The sequence below is a fragment of the Oncorhynchus masou genome, chromosome 23 (genome assembly GCF_036934945.1).
Source record: "Oncorhynchus masou masou isolate Uvic2021 chromosome 23, UVic_Omas_1.1, whole genome shotgun sequence".
Taxonomy (NCBI): Eukaryota; Metazoa; Chordata; class Actinopteri; order Salmoniformes; family Salmonidae; genus Oncorhynchus; species Oncorhynchus masou.
Window position 1 is genome coordinate 22,673,186 of NC_088234.1, and position 22,200 is coordinate 22,695,385.

Here is a 22,200-nt window from a genome sequence, read left to right on the forward strand (position 1 = left end):
TTTTAGATCCTGTATAACAAAATGTTGTGCACCTGCACGCTGTCCTAATATGGACACTTAATCTGATTAATGTACATACTTCTCTTAAATTAAAATGTTTTCTCCTCACTTCTCTTTAAACAATATAGCACTTCAAACGGCACTGTGCCTATAGTGCATTTACACCAACGCGGACGTGTTTAATTGACTCATTAGGTAAAGTTTATATAACTTGCATGGTAATCTTCTTCTGTATTTCTTTGCACACTAAGTAGGACTATCAGGAAACAATATGCTGTACAAGCTCAAGGACAGTCAATGAGCGCTAACAACTGATGGAATCTGTTACTCCACATCAGTTTATTTTAGTAACCAAGTGATATTGTGCTTTGTTATTTGAAAGTAGTCATCATTCTCAGTACTGACCTTAACCATGACACTTATGAATGCACATGGGACCATGAGCAGGACAAAGTTCTCGGTGAACCACGCAAACCAAATGGCACCGTTCTGAACTCCAACGGCCCGCTGAACCTCCTTGAGCCTGAGCTCCTTCTCCAGGACGAGGCCCTTGATGGTCATGCAGACGGTGTACATGAAGGCCAGCACCAGGTACATGGGAAGCATGGTTCCGATACTCGCGAGGAAGCTGGTGGGTGCAAAGGGAAGGCAAGGGAGGCAATCACAGAGGTCACGAAACAGCTAAGCCTCTGATATCGACAAGCCCAGGTTTCGATAAAGGAAGGCAATGCAGCAAGATGTGAGTTAATGCATTATTTATTGATCATCTGTTGTATAAATCCCACTCCTTATGTAAAGACAGAGCTCTCGCAACCAGGTTTTCAGAGATGGGCTGAATGAGGCATGTTGAACAACTAACAAAAACAAAATCAATCTCGTCTTCAAATCAATGTGTATCTTGAGTTCAGAATCAGCACTTAGTTTAAAATTAATGGACTAATATAGTCTTTCGCACGTTGTTTTAATCTTGTCGTGCTATCATAGCTAAGCATAATAATGTACTGAACAGGGAGCCTTGGCAACCATTGTCCTATTGTTAAAATGGCCTGTAGTCATTTTGAGAAATTCAACACAGTTTAGGATAACACTTTGTCTGAACACCTCATTTTTCATCCAGTGAACGGACCCTTGCCCCTTAGAAGACCGAGAGAGAAAATAAGTTCTGTTGATGCAGTAAATGTCATCGTCCCAACGGATGATCCATTAAGATAGACACACTCTGGGAGTTTTTAATCAAGGGTCCAATACGTTTATAGATTCAGCTCTATTATAAAGGGATTTTACATTGCACTAGCCTTCATAAACCTTGTGCATCAGCTTTATCTAACCATCTAGAACCACCAGCCATACTCAGCATGATGGATCATTTGATGATGTTACAATAGAATAAGACAGTATTAAAGCATGTTGGTAGTATTTATTGGGATGACTCATGTACTGGAGGCAGCTCTGCAGGATAGTCACGAGCTGACACAGCCACAAAGTCTCAAAATCTGATTTTAAACCTAACCCTTACCTTAAACCTAACCTTAACCACACTCCTAACCCTAACCTTAAATGACCAAAAAGCAAATTTCTTGTTTTCATTGGATTGTTACGATATATAGCCAATTTTGACTTTGAATCAATTTTGACTTTGCGATCTAGTGGAAATCGCTCAGCTCTGCCCCCAGGATAAGATTAATCTCAATAAACTTCAAACGCGTTTCAAAGTGCCATGTCAATATATTGTACGGCCCCAATATAATAAAGTGCTGCAATTGCTCTATTAGACAGTGAAGAAGATATATCAAATGGATTGAGCCTTTGACAAAGTAAAGATTTCACATATCAATTGTGCTTACCGACCATAAATACAATCCTTAAAATGCCAACGAAGCACCAGTTTATCACGGTGTGGCAAGCAGGATAAAGGAACTCTATATACCGTAATAGGTAGAACGGTGTCCCACTTTCAAGCTAATAAACATTAAGATTTAATAAAAGTACATTCCCGGTGCATTTACACTGGGCTAATTTCTCGGGTAACTTTTGGGCGAGTGATTTGTTACGGGACTTCTGAGACTCGGCCAATTGAAAATGGGCCGGCACAAAAGCCTACTTCCCTTAATTGTTCATTCGCCCCTGACAATGAGGACCATTTTCACGAGGAAAGCAGGAGCAGACAGGTTCTTTTCCCCTCTTTCCAGCACCTAAAGATTTTCTCCAAACCTAGCTGAGTTAGTAGAGGCATATGTGAGCACAGAAACATGGGTAGTGGCTACCCAGAGATGTTAAAAACACTATAAAAGTTTATATGATTATCACGGGCCAATGTATCATATTAATTGCAAATTACGGCGTGATCCGCTAGGATTGTCCATTTATAAGAGTGCCTTTTATAAATGCCTCACCTGCCCCCTTCACTACCATATGCCAGAAGGCAAGCACCACAAAATAGACTTTTCTAACCATTTGTGGAGAGAACTTGGAGTTTTGCCTAGCTTTGAAAGACATCAACCAAACGCTGTCTCTCAGTAGTACCAATTAGGGAGTCAGAGGGGAATAACGGTGTACCTTGTCCTCTACTTCGCAATGTAGAGACAGCCCTTGTGACAGAGAAAATTCAGTAATGCGAGTGCTTGAATGGGAGTGACCTGGCTTCGAGGTCACTTCCTGTTCTCTCGTGGGATGTATCACTTTCACAGGAAGCAGTGTAAGCCACAAGAAGGGTTCAAGTTAACACCACCAAGTTTCTAGGAGCAACTGAAACAGAATCGGAGTGTCAAAAAAGTTGAACTTGGAATGTGTGTGTGTGGAATTCAAATAACATGTCTAATGTCAACTCAGGTCTGCTTAAGCGCTTAAAGTGAATAAATGAAGGGGGAAAAAGAAAACAGTGGTTGTGCTTTCTATCTATTTTTGACTTTAATCACATCTTTTCTTTACATGGCAACTCTCTAAACCCTTTTGGGAGGCATTTCAATACTAGATTACATAAAATGATCTTATTATAGCCACTTTAATACAATAATGTCAGATTTTGTTTCCTAATGGAGGACAGAAATGTTGAATTATTATGGAAAAATATTTCATACACAAATGTTCTTTCTTTAAAACGACCCCTCTGTGTGTAATCTTTGTGAATGAGGTTACGTTGTACAAGACATCTTTTAAAGGAGTTAAATCTAAAGAAGCCCTGTTTTCATAATGACTTTTGTAATCTGATCCCTGATTAGACCACATTGTGTCTTAGTTTTGTTTATTTTTGTTTAATTTTATTCTGTTATTTATTTACGCTTTTTCTACTTGCTCGGTTTGTTTATTAGATCATGGCATTTTCTGTATGTAAAATGTGCCTATTTGAATTGTTTCTTTTTTTACAAACAAACCAACAAGATCGTGCCTCAGCTAACAGTTGCATCAGATTGAATAGTAATCCCATTATTACAGAGTCCTTATTATATTGTAATATCTCTTTAAAAAGGGGCAATCTGGGATTCAAAAATTGACGTACCAAATTCCAGATTGCCCCTTTAATGGTTGCCAACCTGCGACCGTTAACTCCTTGTCACCATAGAGTAGATCAGTCATGCACACCACGTTTGACACTGACAACCTTGCCACCAGATGCTCCTGAATAATACATTGCTGATCGATTTGAGGATGCTTAAATAATATAAGTCCTCTACCGGGTGCATGTTACAGGGCCCGAGTTACATCGCCGCCGTGACTTACATTTAGGAGAGTTGGGAGACTCGGGGTTCTTAGTAGATCAAGTGATATGGGCAGAGAAAAGTGTAATTATGTTAAATATGTTCTTGCCACTGAAAGGGGGGGGGGGGGGGGTCATCCAAGGGTTAGTTGGTTGGTATGTTTCAGAGATAATTTTAACTGCCGCTACAAACATTTATGTTTGCAGACGTGGTGATTCTCAAAAGTATCTACTGTTTGAAAGTCCATTTGGTGTCTTTATTGTTGTGCAAAAAAAGGCACAAAAGGGCTGTATCGTTGATGTATTTGTCTCTCGTATTTGCTGATAACACATCCTTTTTTTGCAAAGTAATACCTGCTGGTTAGTGGAGTCACAATACTCATATGCCTATGCCGTAAACAATTTGAAAAGCCTCATAGGAACCTGTCCCGTGCAATATCCAAGTGCTATGTACATGTTATTGTAATTAAGTTCTGATACAATATCAAGATGGCATTGTTAAACGACTATTGATATGGAACAGCATTGAGTGACAAAAAATGGATTCTCTGATTCGAGCGCAGCAGAGACTCATTTGCCGTGTTTTATTTCCCCCCTTAAATGCCGAGGAGTCTGAACTCTTATCCTCAGCCTTCATCGCACGGTCGTTGTGGGAATGTGACAAATACAGTTTGAAAATGCAAAAAAAAAAAAAGGGGCGGCTCTTTCGTTGAAGAACCAACAGATCTGCAGCAGTTGACTTTGTACCGTAAATAGGTACTGGAGTGGGAGAGAAATACACTGAGGAAGGAGAGAGGGTACACCTGCTGGAAACACAATGGTATCTCTATGGGTCTTTGTTTCATGAGAGCCACTGGGTCAATACTGTAGGTCAACCTAATAATATATTGTCTAATAATATATTAGAGGTGCAATGGAGGAAAAGAAAACCCACTGGGGAAAAAATAGTTGAATCAACACCGTTTCAGTGTAATTCGTCAATGTGCAGCTCTGTGACGTGGAATGTAAATGTAAAATGCATTGGATTTGCAAAAATTCATTAACGTAAACGGTTGTTTTGGAGGGTGAAACTTTAACCACAGGATTATTTCATCATGTTGGTTGTGCTTTTAGTGTAGTGATACCTATCTCACGTTTTTGAGTGGTTAAATAATCTGTCAATCAACTATCACTCAATTGTCCACGTTGAAAGGTGTCCATGTGTGTCCAATCGGAATGTACTCTTCTGATTAAGAGTATCCCTGAGAAAGAGCTGCAATGATTGAAATGCATAGCTCAATGTTTAAAGGAAAGTGCAAGGCTCACCCTCTATAATATGAAAAATGGAACAAAGCATGATAAATCAAATCAATATTGCAAGAACTGTTCATAAAATCACCTTTGGGATGCTATCTGCATATAAAATATGCAGGTAAAGTGAAAGTGTGTTATTATCAACTCAAACAAGGGCATTACATGGACTAAAGCTTGAATAAAGCACTCTACATTACTGTGTCAAGTGTATGTAATTTAGGACCTTAATCCATAAATTTGATTTGCTTTGCACAGTTAAAGTGCACATCCTTTCAATTGATAATAAGTTGTGTAAAAGTACTGAGAATTCTCTGGTTTTGAAATTGCATTTTAAAGTCAGATTAGGCATTTTGGTGTTTTCTAAACTGAAAAATGGCTCCAGCAGGTTAAAAACGGGAACATCTGAATGCACAATGCTCTTCCTCCCACTTTTGGCTGCAGCAGCAGTGACACATTTTGAGTTCACAATAATCACCTCAAAAGGTCTTTTCTCTCACGCTTCCCTGCATCTTCCTTTTCTTTGCAGTCCCACTCTCAATTATTTATGAACTAAATAACGGTTTTCAAGTGTTAATAATTTAGGGGAAACCCCCAAATGTCTAGGCAGGAGAAAGAATAAATGGCAGAGGGACCAAGGGTTTTGTGGTGCTTTATAGCCCCCATTCATCTTCAATGGTTATTATTCCTTTGTTTCACAGAGAGGGAACCCAGGCAGGAGGGCAGCATTAGGAAATAAGCACTTTGATAGTCTCATTTGAGCTCGTTTGCAACATTCGCTGGCAAATAATGAACATAAAATGTATTGTTTCCATTGTGCCATGAGAGAGGGTGAGGGGACCATTCTTAAAAATACAGGCCTACAGCAAACCACAATGGATATGCAAGATGATCTTTCACCCGCTCACCAACAGGTCATCACGGGATAAAGCCAACTGATTTTACTGTTGTGTGTCACCATAGTGTCTCTGTGACCAACTGGGATTTGAACCCAGGTCTTCGCTATGAGATTGTGTTAGCCCTCTGAGCTTTAAAAAAAAAAAAAAAAACGGTATTAGATCGTCAGATCTGGGTCAAGATTACTCCTCACACAAGTGTGGCTCACCAAACCACCTCTGTGATATATGCGTTTGTTGAAACGAGCTAATACTCAGAAACCGTAAAAGTGGACCGCAATCAGTTTGATATTCAGCAAGTAACGATGGTCATAAAGGCACCACAGGTAACAACGCTGTTACGCCTTTTTTTTTTTACTTCATTTCCAAGTATTCAGATAGATTCGATTTCTGCAAACAGCTAATCATGTTTCTATGTCGGTTGTTGTAATACCTTGTTCATTGTATAAACCTAGTAGACCCTTTATCCAATCAAGGTCCTTTTTCAAGATGCAACAGAATGTTATGTGGTTTGTGCGACCAACCAAGCTGATTATCCGGCTAAAGAGAGACCTTTTTTCATGGAGATTCAATTGCTAGTCCAGATGTTGATGACAAATCAATAAAGACATTACTGACTCTGCCAATGTGCTCTCTGTCTGACTCGCACTGATTTTGTCTTTAACCATATGTTTCCAAGGCAACCATACGGAGTAACTTACCATCATAAAAAATAACACATTTCTAACCAGACCTGGGTTCAAATAGTATTTGGCATGAACATTTTGAGCTTGATTGGGCCTACCTGGAGTGCCAGATGGGTGGGATTCACACTTTGGACTATTCCAGGGGTTATATTGAATCAGGCAAGCTTGATAAAGCACAGATAAAGTATGAGAAATATATGTGCTCTAATCAATGCCACCAGCAACACTAGGCCTACTGCATCTAAAAATATACATAGGTTCAACATTAATTCTCTTTAGTTCTAAGGACACCACGTGGACAGAGTTTGCACTTACGGGACTATTATATTGGTTCCATTGCTCCAAGCACGCACAATCAATTGCAGCGGAAGTATCTGACAGAAAGCAAATACCATTTGAACCCAGGTCTGATCTACAATCGTAACATCCTCGTAACATGACTCTAGAATCCACTCCCTCTAGCCCTGGTCATACTACTGTATCATAAGAAGGGTATGTTCCTATGATGGTTGTTAGGCTATATGCTCTGGTGCTGTAAACAATGTGTTCATTAAATCATTGGCCTTAGGTAGAGTGATTTCTAATACAGGAAATATCTGTGTCCTGAAACATTGCGTCTGCTTTGCACCAAAGTCACTGTTTAGTGCACTATAGGGAATAGGGTGTCACTTGGGACTAAATGTCCAAAATGTTAGGAACTCCTTTCATGACATAGACTGACCAAGTGAAAGCTATGATCCCTTATTGATGTCAATTGTTAAATCCTCTTCAATCAGTGTATGTGAAGAAGGATTTTTTAAGCCTTGAGACAGTTGAGGCATGGATTGTGTATGTGTGTGATTCAGTGGGTGAATGGGCAAGACAAAAGATTGAAGTGCCTTTGACGGTATGGTAGTAGGTGCCAGGAGCACGGGTTTGTGTCAAGAACTGCAACGCTGCTGGGTTTTTCACGTTCAACAGTTTCCCGTGTGTGTCAAGAATGGTCCAACATCCAAAGGACATCCAGCCAACTTGACACAACTGTGGGAAGCATTGGAGCGAACATGGGCCAGCATCCCTGTGGAACGCTTAAGACACCTTGTAGAGTCCAAGACCCGACGAACTGTGGCTGTTCTGAAGGCAAAAGGGCGGGGTGCAACTCAATATTAAGTAGGTGTTCTTAATGTTTTGTACACTCAGTGTACTTTGTTTTACAAGTGGACTTAGATCTCCTTTGCAATTATCTGTCCCCCGATGATGTCGTTGAGATACATGATCAATCCATTTATATGGGAATAATTTCCTCTAAGGAAACCGTAGCTGCCCTTGACTGAGCGCTGTAGTGCATTTTCTGTCTCGAAATACAGACACTGTATGTATTGTGACATAAAACAGTAACACTAATGAATGCCTGATTTACACAGAATAGAATGGTCCCTATCAATCTCTATATCATGGACTTCGTCAGTGGCTTCATAAGGGAATTGGGTACTTTCTCCAGGACGAAAAATGACATTGAATGAAATGGAGGGACTATAAGAATGGAGCCTGAATAATTAAAAGGTGCATCAAGCATTCAGGGCCCTGTTGCCCGATAGCGATGGAACTTAAGCTTACGAGAGTTTTAACCATACATCTTTCCTCAATTGACTGAACAAGAAAAGTATGTCAATAACATTGAAATTTATACCGTAGGTACACTACCGTTCAAAAGTTTGGGGTCACTTAGAAGTGTCCTTGTTCTTGAAAGAAAAGCAATGATTTTGTCCATTAAAATAACAACAATTTGATCAGAAATACAGTGTAGACATTGTTAATGTTGTAAATGACTATTGTAGCTGGAAACGGCTGATTTTTTATGGAATATCCACATAGGCGTACAGAGGCCCATTATCAGCAACTATCACCCCCTGTGTTCCAATGGCACGTTGTGTTAGCTAATCCAAGTTTATCATTTGAAAAGGCTAATTGATCATTAGAAAACCCTTTTGCAATTATGTTAACACAGCTGAAAACTGTTGTTCTGATTAAAGAAGCAATAAAACTGGCTTTCTTTAGACTAGTTGAGTATTTGGAGCAACAGGACAGCAGGGTAGCCTAGTGGCAAGAGCGTTGGACTAGTAACCGGAAGGTTGCAAGTTCAAACACGGAGAGCTGACAAGGTACAAATCTGTCGTTCTGCCCCTGAACAGGCAGTTAACCCCACTGAGGCCGTCATTGAAAATAAGAATTAGTTCTTTAACTGACCTGCCTGGTTAAATAAAGGTAAAATAAATCAGCATTTGTGGGTTCGATTACTGGCTCAAAATGGCCAGAATGCGAGAAATTGCCAAGAAATTGAAGTTCTCGTACAACGCTGTGAACTACTCCCTTCACAGAACAGCGAAAACTGGCTCTAACCAGAATAGAAAGATGAGTGGGTGTCCCTGGTGCACAACTGAGCAAGAGGACAAGAACATTAGTGTGTCTAGTTTGAGAAACAGACACCTCACAAGTCCTCAACTGGCAGCTTCATTAAATAGTACCCACAAAAGAACACAGACTCTGGACAGAGGAACTCTACATAGAAGGCCAGCATCCCGGTGTCGCCTCTTCACTGTTGACGTTGAGACTGGTGTTTTGCGGGTACTATTTAATGAAGAAGCCAGTTGAGGACTTGTGAAGCGTCTAATTAGACACAATTACAGAACCTGTTCTACGAGTGGTCTGATGCAATCGTTAAATAACAAACCTTTTCAACTGCAACTTTAGTAACAATGGTTTTGGGAAACAGCTCTTCGATTCAATGATGCTCTTATGAAGAGTCTAACGAGGAACTAAGCCTTAAGATGCTTTTGGGAAAACTGGCTCGGGTATATAATGTTCAAGACCTGGGTAGGCTGTGGTTTGAGTAAATCAATAGCTCAGACATCTTCTTCTCTGTCTTGTTGTCTCTCCGTCTTGCCACGAGTTTGTTTTTCCTCAGCTTAGCCAAAATTCATAATTGAAAACTCTTGATGGACCTCAAACGCTCATGTTAGAATTGCAATACTAACAATTCTCTCCTCTATGTTTTCCTAAGTTGTGGCTGTAACAGACAGCAGAAGCCAAAGACGAAAGACAAAAGAAGAGATACTCTGTAGCTTTGGGGAAAATAACATTTCCACAGTGACATTTGTGAGGGCTTAGTAACTACCATTACTCAAACCTGTGATGGCGGTGAGTGGGAAGTCCCAGAGTGAGTAGATTTTTATTGTGTTAATGCCTTCTTCCCTCTCTAATCATGGGCAGACAGATAAAAGCTTTTGCACTCACACGTCGTCCACGTAGCAGGGATACGGCATTTGCTGGGCAAACACGCCGAGCGGCTGTGATTTGTTCGTGTGCACCCGTATAATGCCGTGGTCCATCATGTCCTGCAGATAGGCGAAGCCTCCCCATATATAGCGCAGGTTGTTGAAGGAGTCACGGGCCCCGGGAGACCATCCCCTTTACGTTGAAAGGACACACATCACATGACTGTCAGTGTTTAAGAGACAGCCGCGGCTCAAAACATCATGGATGAAACCGCTATATGTTACACCAAAATATCTACATTTTTTTGTAATGACATTTGTCCCATGAGTGACATGGAATCATCAATTTATTGGCACCGAATGCTTACTATTAATCATCTGAGATATAGCAGAGAAATATGCAAGAAAATCTCTATTTGCTTTAGATACTTCAATTGTCTGGCAAAAAAAAAAAAAAAAAGGCTAAGCAACATCACGGCTTGTATCCATAAAGTGTCTCAGTGGGAGTGCTGATCTAGGATATGTTTCAACTTTTAGGTCATCTTGAATAACATTACATGGACGGGGAGACCTGATCCTGGATCAGCACTCCTCTGAGACACTATGAATACGGGCCCTGTCGCCCAAAGTTCTCTCTTTGGCACTAAAACAGAACAGGCTGACAGCGGAGAGTCTGTGCACTGTGCCTACCTTTCTTTAATCTTATTGGTACTCTCCCCCTCATCGATGTCCAAGCGGATCTTGTACTTGACGTAAGGAGGGGGGTGGCTGGCGGCAGGGTCAAGGTCTTCGAAAACTATACCAGCCCAGTACGTATCGTTTTCTAGAAGCTCCAAGGCTCTAGCCACGAGATGTCCCTCACTGTCAACAGCCTCAAACTTATCCAGGTCCAGGCACTGTAACATGGAAAGACAAGTTTACGCAAAGAAAGAGAGAAAATAAGTTTACTTAATTCTTTACAAACTGCTAGGGGTCTTAAGCAAGACCGTTACTTTAATATGGGATGAGAAAAGAGAGCGCTGGAGAGAGCTTTGGGTATGCATTCATCTCAGGATACAGATCTTACTGAAAATGTCACTTTGGGAACCCCATTCCTTTAAACGTTCCCACCTGTTGCCAACCAATTCCAGCCCTGGGTGTTTCATAGATATTACACAGAAAGAAAATGTCCAAAACCATTACACCCACTCGCCGCATCTCCCATCTTTCCAACAACTCTGAAAGATGGACACCTCAAGGCCCACTGTACCGCCCATGAAAGACACGATTAAAGTTGTTTGCATGGTTGAAAGAGTAGAATCATATACTTTTAGTAATATGTAGTTGCACTACTGAACTCAATAGAGTTCCCATTACCTAGAGAAACTAATCTTAAAAGGAAAACTCCACTCATGTCAGCAGTCAAGTTTCCAAGATATTGGGCTTTGAAGAAGCAAAGTGTCACCGGCCACATTTGACCTGCACTGTTGGAGCTAGAAGCATATGTACTTCACAGTGCCCTGCGACTACATCTGTGACCCTGTGCCTGTGACTAATAAACAAATCGTATCTATCTAATCTAAAATGTCCTTCAATCAACACTCAACTCATTTCAACTCCCCATTATGTATCATAGCGACAATAGTAAACATCAGAGTACCTTAGGTAGATTGTTGTGCACAATGTTTGAAATGACATGATTTGTAACTCGATTTAAACCTGAGTTGAGCATGCAAATCAAGTTTGTGGCTCAGTGCATAGGGCATACAAACTCATGTTAGGTCTTCCGCAATATCATACACAACCTTTTTCTCCTGTACCGACAGTAAGATTTTAGACATGTACACATGATTAGAAACTGGATGGTCGAGCACTGAATGCTTATTGGCTGACAGCAGTGGTATATCAGACCGTATGCTACGAGTATGACAAAACATGTATTTTTACTGCTCTACATTGGTAACCAGTTTTATAATAGCAATAAGGCACCTTTGGGGTTTGTGGTAGAGTATATGGCCAATATACCATGGCAAAGAGCTGTATCCAGGCACTCAGCGTTGAGTCATGCTTATGATCAGCCCGTAGCTGTGGTATATTGGCCATATACCCCACCCCCTCGGGCCTTATTGCTTAAACATACCATATACCATATTTGCATTAATGCTCCTCACTAAAAGACAATAATAAAATAAAAAGTGAAAATAGCCTTTCTGCAATACCACGATCCAAAAAGAAGTGATGAACAGAAACCACAACATAAGACATGCCTGAGGAATGGTGCAGTAGAACCAATATGCTTTGGTACTGACACTGAAAACAATAGACTGGACAACAGCGGAGTCACAAATGATGCAGAGCTGCCAAGGGATATGTTATGGAGTATAGCTGAGGCATACTGAGATATAGATTTGGTAGCTGGCTGGCACTCGCTTTATATCCTTGTTTCCAATGGACTGTAATGAGCTAGCCATCTGGGGAGTGAGTCTGGCTTGACAGCTGTCCACACATACCTCTACCACACGGGTTTGTTATGGTACTTTCTCTCAGTGAAGAAGGTCCTTTGCTATTTTCACAGACAGCATATCATTGCATATGTTGTTATTGAGTGTCCAAATTCAGCATGTCACATTTTTGACTGTACGTTATGCAGTACATGAGATTATATGATTATTGGGCAGTTTGTGCCTGCCCTGTATGTGGGGAAATGTCAGGTTTGTTTCGACTTTTGCTGCAGTGGGCTAAATCAGGGTTACACAGAGAGTTTCTTGGAAGTCTTAAACAAATGTACTTTGAAGCAAAAGTATACATCTCACACACATGGTTATTGGCTTTACAAAGAAGAAGACACCTGTACCATGTCAGATAGAGAGTTGAAATGTATTACATTATGAGTTTGCATCCCAATATTACACTTGTTATACATCACAGAAGACTGTAATATAACAAAACCATTTTACATAGAAACACCGGATTTCCAGCATTTAAAAAATATAAATGTTTATTCCACCCATGAGGCCACTAGGTCATTTGACTGCAGGAAAGGGGTTTTAATGTATTGGTTTACTCGCAATGCATTAGATAGAATTATATATTGTGTCATCTTACCTGCAATGTATTAACTATGAGACTGTTTACATACTGTACGACCAACCATGTGGCAGCATCTCTTTAACAAATACATATGTTTCATTGTCATATACACTGAGTTTACAAACATTAGGAACATCTGCTCTTCCCATGACACAGACTGACCAGGTGAAAGCTGTGATCCCTTATTGATGTCACTTGTTAAATCCACTTCATATCAGTGCAGATGAAGGGGAGGAGGCAGGTTAAAGAAAGACTTCTAAGCTTAGAGACAATTGTGACATGGATTGTGTATGTGTGCTTATCAAGCTGATGTTTCAATTGAGACCTGACAGACTCTTCCATGTCCAACTTAGTTTATAATCTCCATGACGACTTATGACAAGAACACTGCAGAGTCAAACGTCAACTTCATTAAAAAGTTTGTCCTCTTGAAGAGTTTGGATCTACGCTTGTAATCTGTAGTGATCCATTGAGGAAGCAGGCTAAGCAGCCACTCAGCACAAGCCCACTGCTGTAAGTCAACCCATCAAAATCCTATTACATTTAAGTAATTTGGCAGACACGCTTATTCAGAGCAACTTACAGCTATTGCATTTATCTTAAGATTGCACGGTGAGACAACCACATACACTATCACAGTCATAGTAGGTACATTTTGTCCTCATTAAACCCCAACCCTACTAGCTCCGGGGTGAAGTTGACGCTAGGTCTAGATCTAGGATCTTCCTCCCACAATCCTAGCTTGAACCATTAGTTGGGAAAATGTGAATCTGATCCAAAATCAGCATCTAGAGCAAATTCACCCTATGTCAAACATGTCATGCTTTTCCCCAACCACTGGACATGGTGGTTCTAAGTCTATGCAGTTGGATAGCAACGATTGGACTTCGATCACGGTTGAGGAACTAACCTACTGACAATGTGACAGGCTGCCACCTCCAATCTCTCGCTGCCCTTTATTAGACTCACAAATGGCACCTTATTCCCTAAATAGTGTACTACTTTGGATAAGAGCCCTATGGGCCCTGGTCAAAAGAACTGCACCATAAATGTATCAGTTTGCTATTTGGGCACGAGGCAACACTGTAGTAGCAGACACAGTGATGTCATGGTTGTAGAGGGTACGCTGATAGATGATAGCTGCGGGAGGACATTAGCATGGACTGACTGTGCAAAACATTAAGGACACCTTCCTAATATTGAGTTGCATGCCCCCCTCCCCACTTTTGCCCTCAGAACAGCCTCAATTCACCGGGACAAGGACTCTACAAGGTGTTAAAAGCGTTCCACAGGGATGCTGGCCCATGTTGACTCCAATGCTTCCCACAGTTGTGTTAAGTTGTCTGGATGTCCTTTGGGTGGTGGAACAGTCTTGATACACACGGGAAACTGTTAAGCATTGCAGTTCTTGACACAAACCGGTGCTCCTGGCACACACTGCCATACCCAGTTCAAAGGCACTTAAATATTTTGTCTTGTCCAGTCACCCACTGAATGACACACATACACAATCCATGTCTCAAGGCTTAAAAACAATGTATTTAACCGGTCTCCTCTAATTCATCTACACTGATTTGAAGTGGATTTAACAAGTGACATCAATAAGAAATCATAACTTTCACCTGGATTCACCTGGTCAATTCTACAGTGCTATCAGAAACTATTCACACCCCTTTGCTTTCTCAGCCTGAATCTAAAAATGATTACATTTAGATTTTGTGTCACTGATCTCAACACAATACCCTATAATGTCAAAGTGGAATTATTTTGTCAATAAAAAATAAAAAATGTAAATATGTAAAAAAGTATGTAAAGCCGAGCTGTCTTGTATCAATAACTATTTAATAATTATAACTAATCAATAACTATTCAACCCCTTTTATAAGGCAAGCCTATATAAGTTCATGAGTAAACATGTGCTTAACAAATCGCATAATAGGTTTCACTAACTCATTCCGTGTTCAATAATAGTGGTTAACATGATTTTTGAATGACTACCCCAAATCTGTACCCCACACATACAATTATCTGTCGGGTCCCTCAGTCGAGCTGAGAATTTCTAAAAGAGATCCAACCTCAAAGACCAGGGAGGTTTTCCAATGCCTCGCAAAGATGCCTCGCAAAGAACGGCACCTATTGGTATATGGGTAATTTAAAAAATTACATCTCTTTGAGAATGGTGAAGTTATTCATTATACTTTGGATATAATCACTACAAAGATACAGGTGTCCTTCCTAACTGAGTTACCGGAGAGGAAGGAAACTGCTCAGGGATTTCACCACGAGGCCAATGGTGACTAAAACAGTTACAGAGTCAATGGTGACTAAAACAGTTTAATTCAGAGTTTAATGGCTGTGATAGGAGAAAACTGAGGATGGATCAATTACATTGCAGTTACTCCACAATACTAACCTAAATGACAAGAGTGAAAAGAAGGAAGCCTGTACAGAATAAAGATATTCCAAAACATGCATCCTGTTTGCAACAATGCTCTTAAGTAATACTCAAAATAATGTGTCAAAGAAATGTACTTTTTGTCCTGAATACAAAGCGTTATGTTTGGGACAAATTAAACATCACTGAGTACCACTTCATATTTTCAAGCATGGTGGTGGCTGCATCATGTTATGGGTATTCTTGTCATTGTCAAGGACTAGGGAGCTTTTTAGGGAAAACATTTACGGAATACAGCTATAACCACAGGCAAAATCCTAGAGGAAAACTGGTTTAGTCTGCTTTCCAACAAACACTGGGAGAGTAGCTTACCTGTCATGCCCTGGCCTTAGTTATCGTTGATTTCTTTATTATTTTGGTTACGTCAGGGTGTGACATGGGCGATTTATGTGTTTTGTCTGGTCTAGGTATTTTTGTATGTTTATGGGGCTGTTTCCTTTCTAGGTAGTTTGTAGGTCTGTGGTTGCCTAGATTGGTTCTCAATTAGAGGCAGCTGTCTATCATTGTCTCTGATTGGGAACCATATTTAGGCAGCCATATTCTGTGGGTATTTTGTGGGTGATTGTCTTCTGTCTTTGTGTCATTGCACCAGATAGGACTGTTTCGGTTTTCACTTTTGATGTTTTGTATTTTGTAGTGTTCTCATGTATGGTCTTGATTAAAGATGTTGAACTCTAACCAGGCTGCATTTTGGTCCTCCTCTCCTTCAGCAGAAGAAAACAGTTACAATTACCAAGATGACATTGAATGTTCCTGAATGGCCTAGTTAGAGTTTTAACTTAAATTGTCTTGAAAATCTATGGCAATTTATGTCTGTCTCACAATGATCAACAATCAACTTGACAGAGCTCGAAGAATTTAAAAAAGAATCATGTGCAAATATTGTATAATCCAGGTGTGTAATGTTCTTAGAGACCTAGCCAGAAAGACTCACAGCTGTAATCGCTGCCAAAGGTGATTTTAACACATATTGACTCAGGGGTGTGAATTAGATATCTCTGTATTTCATTTTCAATAAACTTGCAACATTTTCTAAAAACATGTTTTTTTTTCATTTCGTCATTATGGATTGTCTTCCCATTGTAAATGGGTGATAAAACAATTGATTTAATCCATTTTGAATTCATACTGTAACACAACCAAATGTCGACTAAGTTAAGGGGTGTGAATACTTTTAGACGGCACGGTATTTCATGGAAAGAGCAGGTGTTCACAATGTTTTGTACACTCAGTGTACATTTATATAGTGTATATGATAATATGTTTTTAGCCATGTGCCAGCATATTTGCTGGGGAGGACTAGCCATCTGCATTATAGATGATAACAGAATACAAATCAAGTGTATCTACTCACTTAAGTTAATCTATCTATGGACCACTTCAGGAAGTAGCTTATGTAGGCACCCAGTCAACATCTTTCACAACCAAACATATCCTCTGGTCAATGATTAGCAATTTGTGTATTCATCAAATTCATATTGGATTAGTAAATTCTGTGGATGTAATGAGTCCAACCAATTTGACATTTCATTTTCAAAAAGTTTAAAGAATCAATGTTGTATTACTAGTCATATGTCTTCTTGAATTTGAAGGACCTGAAAGACCAGAAATGTTGATTTATAGTTACATTTGGCCATGTTTCCTCAACTTGACATGTATTGACGACATGAGCCTTTGATTAATATACTGATTACATTTTTTATACCTTGAGAGAAATTCAAATGGAAGAGAGAGAGAGCAAAAATAAAAGAGTGGGGAGAGAGGGGGAAGGGGTAGAGAGAGAGGAAGCGAGAGAGGAAAAGAGTGAGGGAGAGAGAAAGAGAGCGAATGTGAGAGAGCAAGGGGAGAGAGAGAGAGAGAGAGAGAGAGCGAGACAGAGAGCACATTTCACATTTTCTCCCCCCTGTCCACGCTCAGCATGCGTTGAGCCTATGCGACAAGAAAAAGGTAAATGATTGACGAGTAAACATCATCCCGGCGTCCATTTTGAGATATGGAATTACATCAGGAACGAAAATGGATTGCATTACTTTTGGATGTTTTTTGCCCCATGTGGTTAAACCCCAGGAGGCTTAGATGTCATCTCCCAGGTATTAGCAATGAGGGGGATGATAAGATGCCTGTAGTCTACACGTGTGGACACATAGCGCAAGGGAAAGTAGTGTATCGCTGCAAACCACCAAACGGATCAATACGTCAATGTTCACCCAACTGTCTGCATGTCACAACAGTATATGTAAAGACAGCGCTGTGTCTTGTGTTATGTTAGCTGAAATGTTTGTCCATGGATGCTTATAACAATCCTTGTTATTACCACAGCAGTACAGTTAGGCATTTTTCGGAATGTTGTCAAGGTTGTCAATTGATATGGACCTTTGTATTCACCGTAACAATTGGCATTCTAGCTTTGTATTCACCCAATCAAAAGACAGCTTGTGCTGTTGGGGGTGAAGAATTTAACTATTATAGTTGTGAACGCACACACGGTGTTGAACGTTTTTCCTCATATATTAGAGCTAGACATTTGGGCACACAATGGTAGAATCAACGTTGTTTTCACCTCATTTCAATGGAATTACATTGACCCAATGTGGAATAAATGTTGAATTGACTGTCTGTGCCCAGTGGGAGGATATATAAACACACTCCAAAATGTCAGTGTATTTTGTAAAGGGGGAAAAATTTGATCAAATAACATTTGACAATGTGAAGAGAGAGAATTAACAAACCCCAATGAACTTCTTCAGGAGGTCCAGGATTTGGCTGGTGGCGTTGAACACGTCGCGCCAGTCATTCGGCGGCATGCCCGCGGGGCGGTCCTCAGGGGGCCCGTTGTACAGGAAGTTGGCGAGCAGTTCTTCCGTCCATCTTGTGCCTTCGAGTCTGTGGTTGAGTGCGGCTGCAAACACCGGGTTATCCAGAAAGGCCTGATTTGAAAACCAGAGAAAAGGGGTTGTGAGGGTAATTTACACTCATCAGATTATAAAACAATCAATGCACTGAGAAATGAATGCAGTGGAAGCTAATTGGAGACCTGCAGCACTGCAGGTCCTTAGGACCTAGTTTTCCCCTGTGAGAGAATTAATTAGAAACATTAAGCTAGATGGCACTGTTGTACTGCAGGCTTGGGAATTTACACCCACCTTTTTCATGACCATGCACATTCACACATGTAGAGTCGCAGGCACATACACAGACACACTCAGGCATGTGCACAAACAAGTGTACATTCCCGCACACACATACACACACGGTGTGCTTCCAATGACTGTCTCCTTCCTCCTTCCCCCAGCCCTCACCCCAGTGTGATAAGCACCAGGTGTCTTAACTGTCAGCTCGGCTTAAGCCTCATTCCATGATTTCACTCGGCACTCAAAGAGTTAAGGAAGAGATATGCTAATCTAAATGCAAATGGTGTTGCTGTTACAGCCTCCCTACAGTATGTGTGCAGTTTCAAAAATGAATGGCCACCCATCCCTGTAGTGTAGAACAATGGGAGCCTTACATAATAGCTTCCTACTCAGGTTCTGTACGTTCCCTGGTACAGGTTTGGTGAAAATACATTACTTGCACCCTATTCCTTATATAGTGCACTACTTTTGACCTGATCCCTATGGGCCCAGATCAAAAGTAGTGCACTATAAAGGGTGCCATTTGGGATGCAGTCTTTCCATCTGTCTGGGACTGCTCCCCTCAGTGTGATCTGTAGGGTGCATACAGTATGCTCGCAACCATGAAATTGCAACCGTTGTAATAACACGATAATAGTGGTGTTGTATTGCATAACTGAACATGGTCTGCTGATAATGTAGTGTGTGGCAAAACAGGCTGAAATTCTCTCTGCCTCGCTCTCTCTGCCTCAAACATATTCTGACCAATGTGTTCAGTGTAAGTAAACACTTTGGAATGTTTAACATGAGGTCAAAGTGTCAGATGTCTATGCTGCTCCTGACCATTAAGAAGCATCAGGTTTAACCATACATCTGTGATAGTAAGAGTGGAATAATTCATTTAGTTTCAAGATGTACATACAGAAATATATTGTAAACAATATGCTGTTTTTACTTTAGAGTTAAGAATATTTGTAAAGGGTCACTGAAATTCAATTGATTATACAGAATGCCAATGTGTCTGTGGCTAAACATGGTATATATGTTGTACTACTCCTAACGTTCAGTGGCATTTGGGGCGGATTGTTGCAGATATGCCGTTTAACCCCGGCGTCCAAGTGTCAAATGACATTATCCGACATGAGGTCTTCGAGCAAAAAAAAGACGTTCCCATATTTTCCCTGGCCTTTCAAAAGGATGGAAATGGTTGGCTCCCGGCGGCAGACGGCCAATGAAAACTCAAACCAGCCCTCTTACCATTTTCCAACATAGGGTCATTCTAATAATAATTCCTGCTCGACATTTTCCTAGATGGTCACTGGTTTAGCATCAAGTAAATGGCAACCAACCATTAATTATCAGTCACTCTTTTACTGTAATAGAATGTTATATAAACAGATGTAAACCCATACGATTACCTGTTGGCAACACTAGTAATTATTTTTACACAGAGTAGTGCTTGAGAATACTGCTTCCAGGGTCCTTCGAGCCATTCCATAAAATCAGAGCTGTCCTCTCTCCCCTATGCACTAGCATAGATCTGAGAGGATTGAATGGGTATAGGGAGAATGATAGTAAATCCATCTTGCCCTCTGATAGTCAAGGTGGAATATAGAGCTCGTGAGAGGACTCGTCTTTGTATCTGTTCCACTAAGGCATTTTGTGAGTGCATGGGTAGCACCAATAAGACAATCTCCATTTTTAAGTAGTCCATTTTCTTATTGTACAACTTCTATGAGTCGGTTAACAAGCTGAAAGGGTGCATACTGTGTTGTTTGAACAGGTACAGTGGGGCAAAAAAGCACTTAGTCAGCCACCAATTGTGCAAGTTCTCCCACTTAAAAAGATGAGAGAGGCCTGTAATTTTCATCATAGGTACACTTCAACTATGACAGACAAAATGAAAAAAAAAATCCAGAAAATCACATTGTAGGATTTTTTATGAATTTATTTGCAAATTATGGTGGAAAATAAGTATTTGGTCAATAACAAAAGTTTATCTCAATACTGTTATATACCCTTTGTTGGTAATGAAAGAGGTCAAACGTTTTCGGTAAGTCTTCACAAGGTTTTCACACACTGTTGCTGGTATTTTGGCCCATTCCTCCATGCAGATCTCCAGATCTCTGGCTAGGCCACTCCAGGTCCTTGAAATGCTTCTTACGAAGCCACTCCTTCATTGCCTGGGCGGTGTGTTTGGGATCATTGTCATGCTGAAAGACCCAGTCACGTTTCATCTTCAATGCCCTTGCTGATGGAAGGAGGTTTTCACTCAAAATCTCACGATACATGGCCCCATTCATTCTTTCCTTTACACGGATCAGTCGTCCTGGTCCCTTTGTAGAAAAACAGCCCCCTTCACAGTAGGTATGGTGTTATTTGGATGCAACTCAGCATTCTTTGTCCTCCAAACACGACGAGTTGAGTTTTTACCAAAAAGTTATATTTTGGTTTCAGCTGACCATATTACATTCTCCCAATCTTCTTCTGGATCATCCAAATGCTCTCTAGCAAACTTCAGACGGGCCTGGACATGTACTGGCTTAAGGAGGGGGGCACGTCTGGCACTGCAGGATTTGAGTCCCTGGCGGCGTAGTGTGTTACTGATGGTAGGCTTTGTTACTTTGGTCCCAGCTCTCTGCAGGTCATTCACTAGGTCCCCCCGTGTGGTTCTGGGATTTTTGCTCACAGTTCTTGTGATCATTTTGACACCACGGGGTGAGATCTTGCGTGGAGCCCCAGATCGAGGGAGATTATCAGTGGTCTTGTATGTCTTCCATTTCCTAATAATTGCTCCCACAGTTGATTTCTTCAAACCAAGCTGCTTACCTATTGCAGATTCAGTTTTCCCAGCCTGGTGCAGGTCTACAATTTTGTTTCTGGTGTCCTTTGACAGCTCTTTGGTCTTGGCCATAGTGGAGTTTGGTGTGTGACTGTTTGAGGTTGTGGACAGGTGTCTTTTTTAATGATAACAAGTTCAAACAGGTGCCATTACTACAGGTAACGAGTGGAGGACAGATGAGCCTCTTAAAGAAGAAGTTACAGGTCTGTGAGAGCCAGAAATCTGGCTTGTTTGTAGGTGACCAAATACTTATTTCCCACCATCATTTGCAAATAAATTCATTAAAAATCCTACAATGTGATTTTCTGGAGAAAAATAAATCTAATTTTGTCTGTCATAGTTGAAGTGTACCAATGATGAAAATTACAGGCCTCTATCATCTTTTTAAGTGGGAGAACTTGCACAATTGGTGGCTGACTAAATACTTTTTTGCCCCACTGTATAAAGACCACTTGCAGTTGTGGAATGTTTGCTCACGAGTATAATTCATTGGCTGATCCATCCTGATAACCTGGATGGAATCAAGTGATCCTTCCTTAACCCATAGGGAGTCACACCTAGTTGACAATTTCAACATGCAGATTGTCATTTATTGTCATTAATCTTACCCTGGAGGCAGCTCTGCAGAGTGAGCACTAGATGGCACAGCCACAAAGTCGTACAATCTGATTTTAAACTTAACCCTAACATTAAACTTACCCACACTGCTAACCCTAATGCCTAACCTGAAATTAAATTACTTTTTACAATGTAGCCAATTTTCACCTTGCAGCTGGCCCATTAGCGGAAATCACTCAGTTCTGCCTCCAGGACAAGATTCATGACTATAAACGTAAACCTGCCTTCAAAATGAGGCAAGTCCTCAATAGCACTGCCCATGCTAAAATGGCTTTTGGGCACCGCA

At 40.6% G+C, this 22,200-nt stretch overlaps 1 protein-coding gene across 3 annotated transcripts in view; it reads right to left on the reverse strand.

The window, feature by feature from the left end:
- LOC135510599 (phospholipid-transporting ATPase ABCA1-like) overlaps positions 1–22,200 on the reverse strand; it is a 246,065-nt gene that overhangs the window by 162,505 nt on the left and 61,360 nt on the right. For 2 of the 3 annotated variants that reach the window (XM_064931637.1, XM_064931638.1), the window contains exons 12-15: positions 18,074–18,271; positions 10,511–10,716; positions 9,840–10,013; positions 406–628 (exon numbers count right to left, since the gene is read on the reverse strand). In XM_064931637.1, coding sequence (XP_064787709.1) covers positions 406–628; positions 9,840–10,013; positions 10,511–10,716; positions 18,074–18,271 — 801 coding nt within the window. The remainder of the gene's footprint in view (positions 1–405; positions 629–9,839; positions 10,014–10,510; positions 10,717–18,073; positions 18,272–22,200) is intronic. The other variant, XM_064931639.1, reaches the window with a different exon arrangement.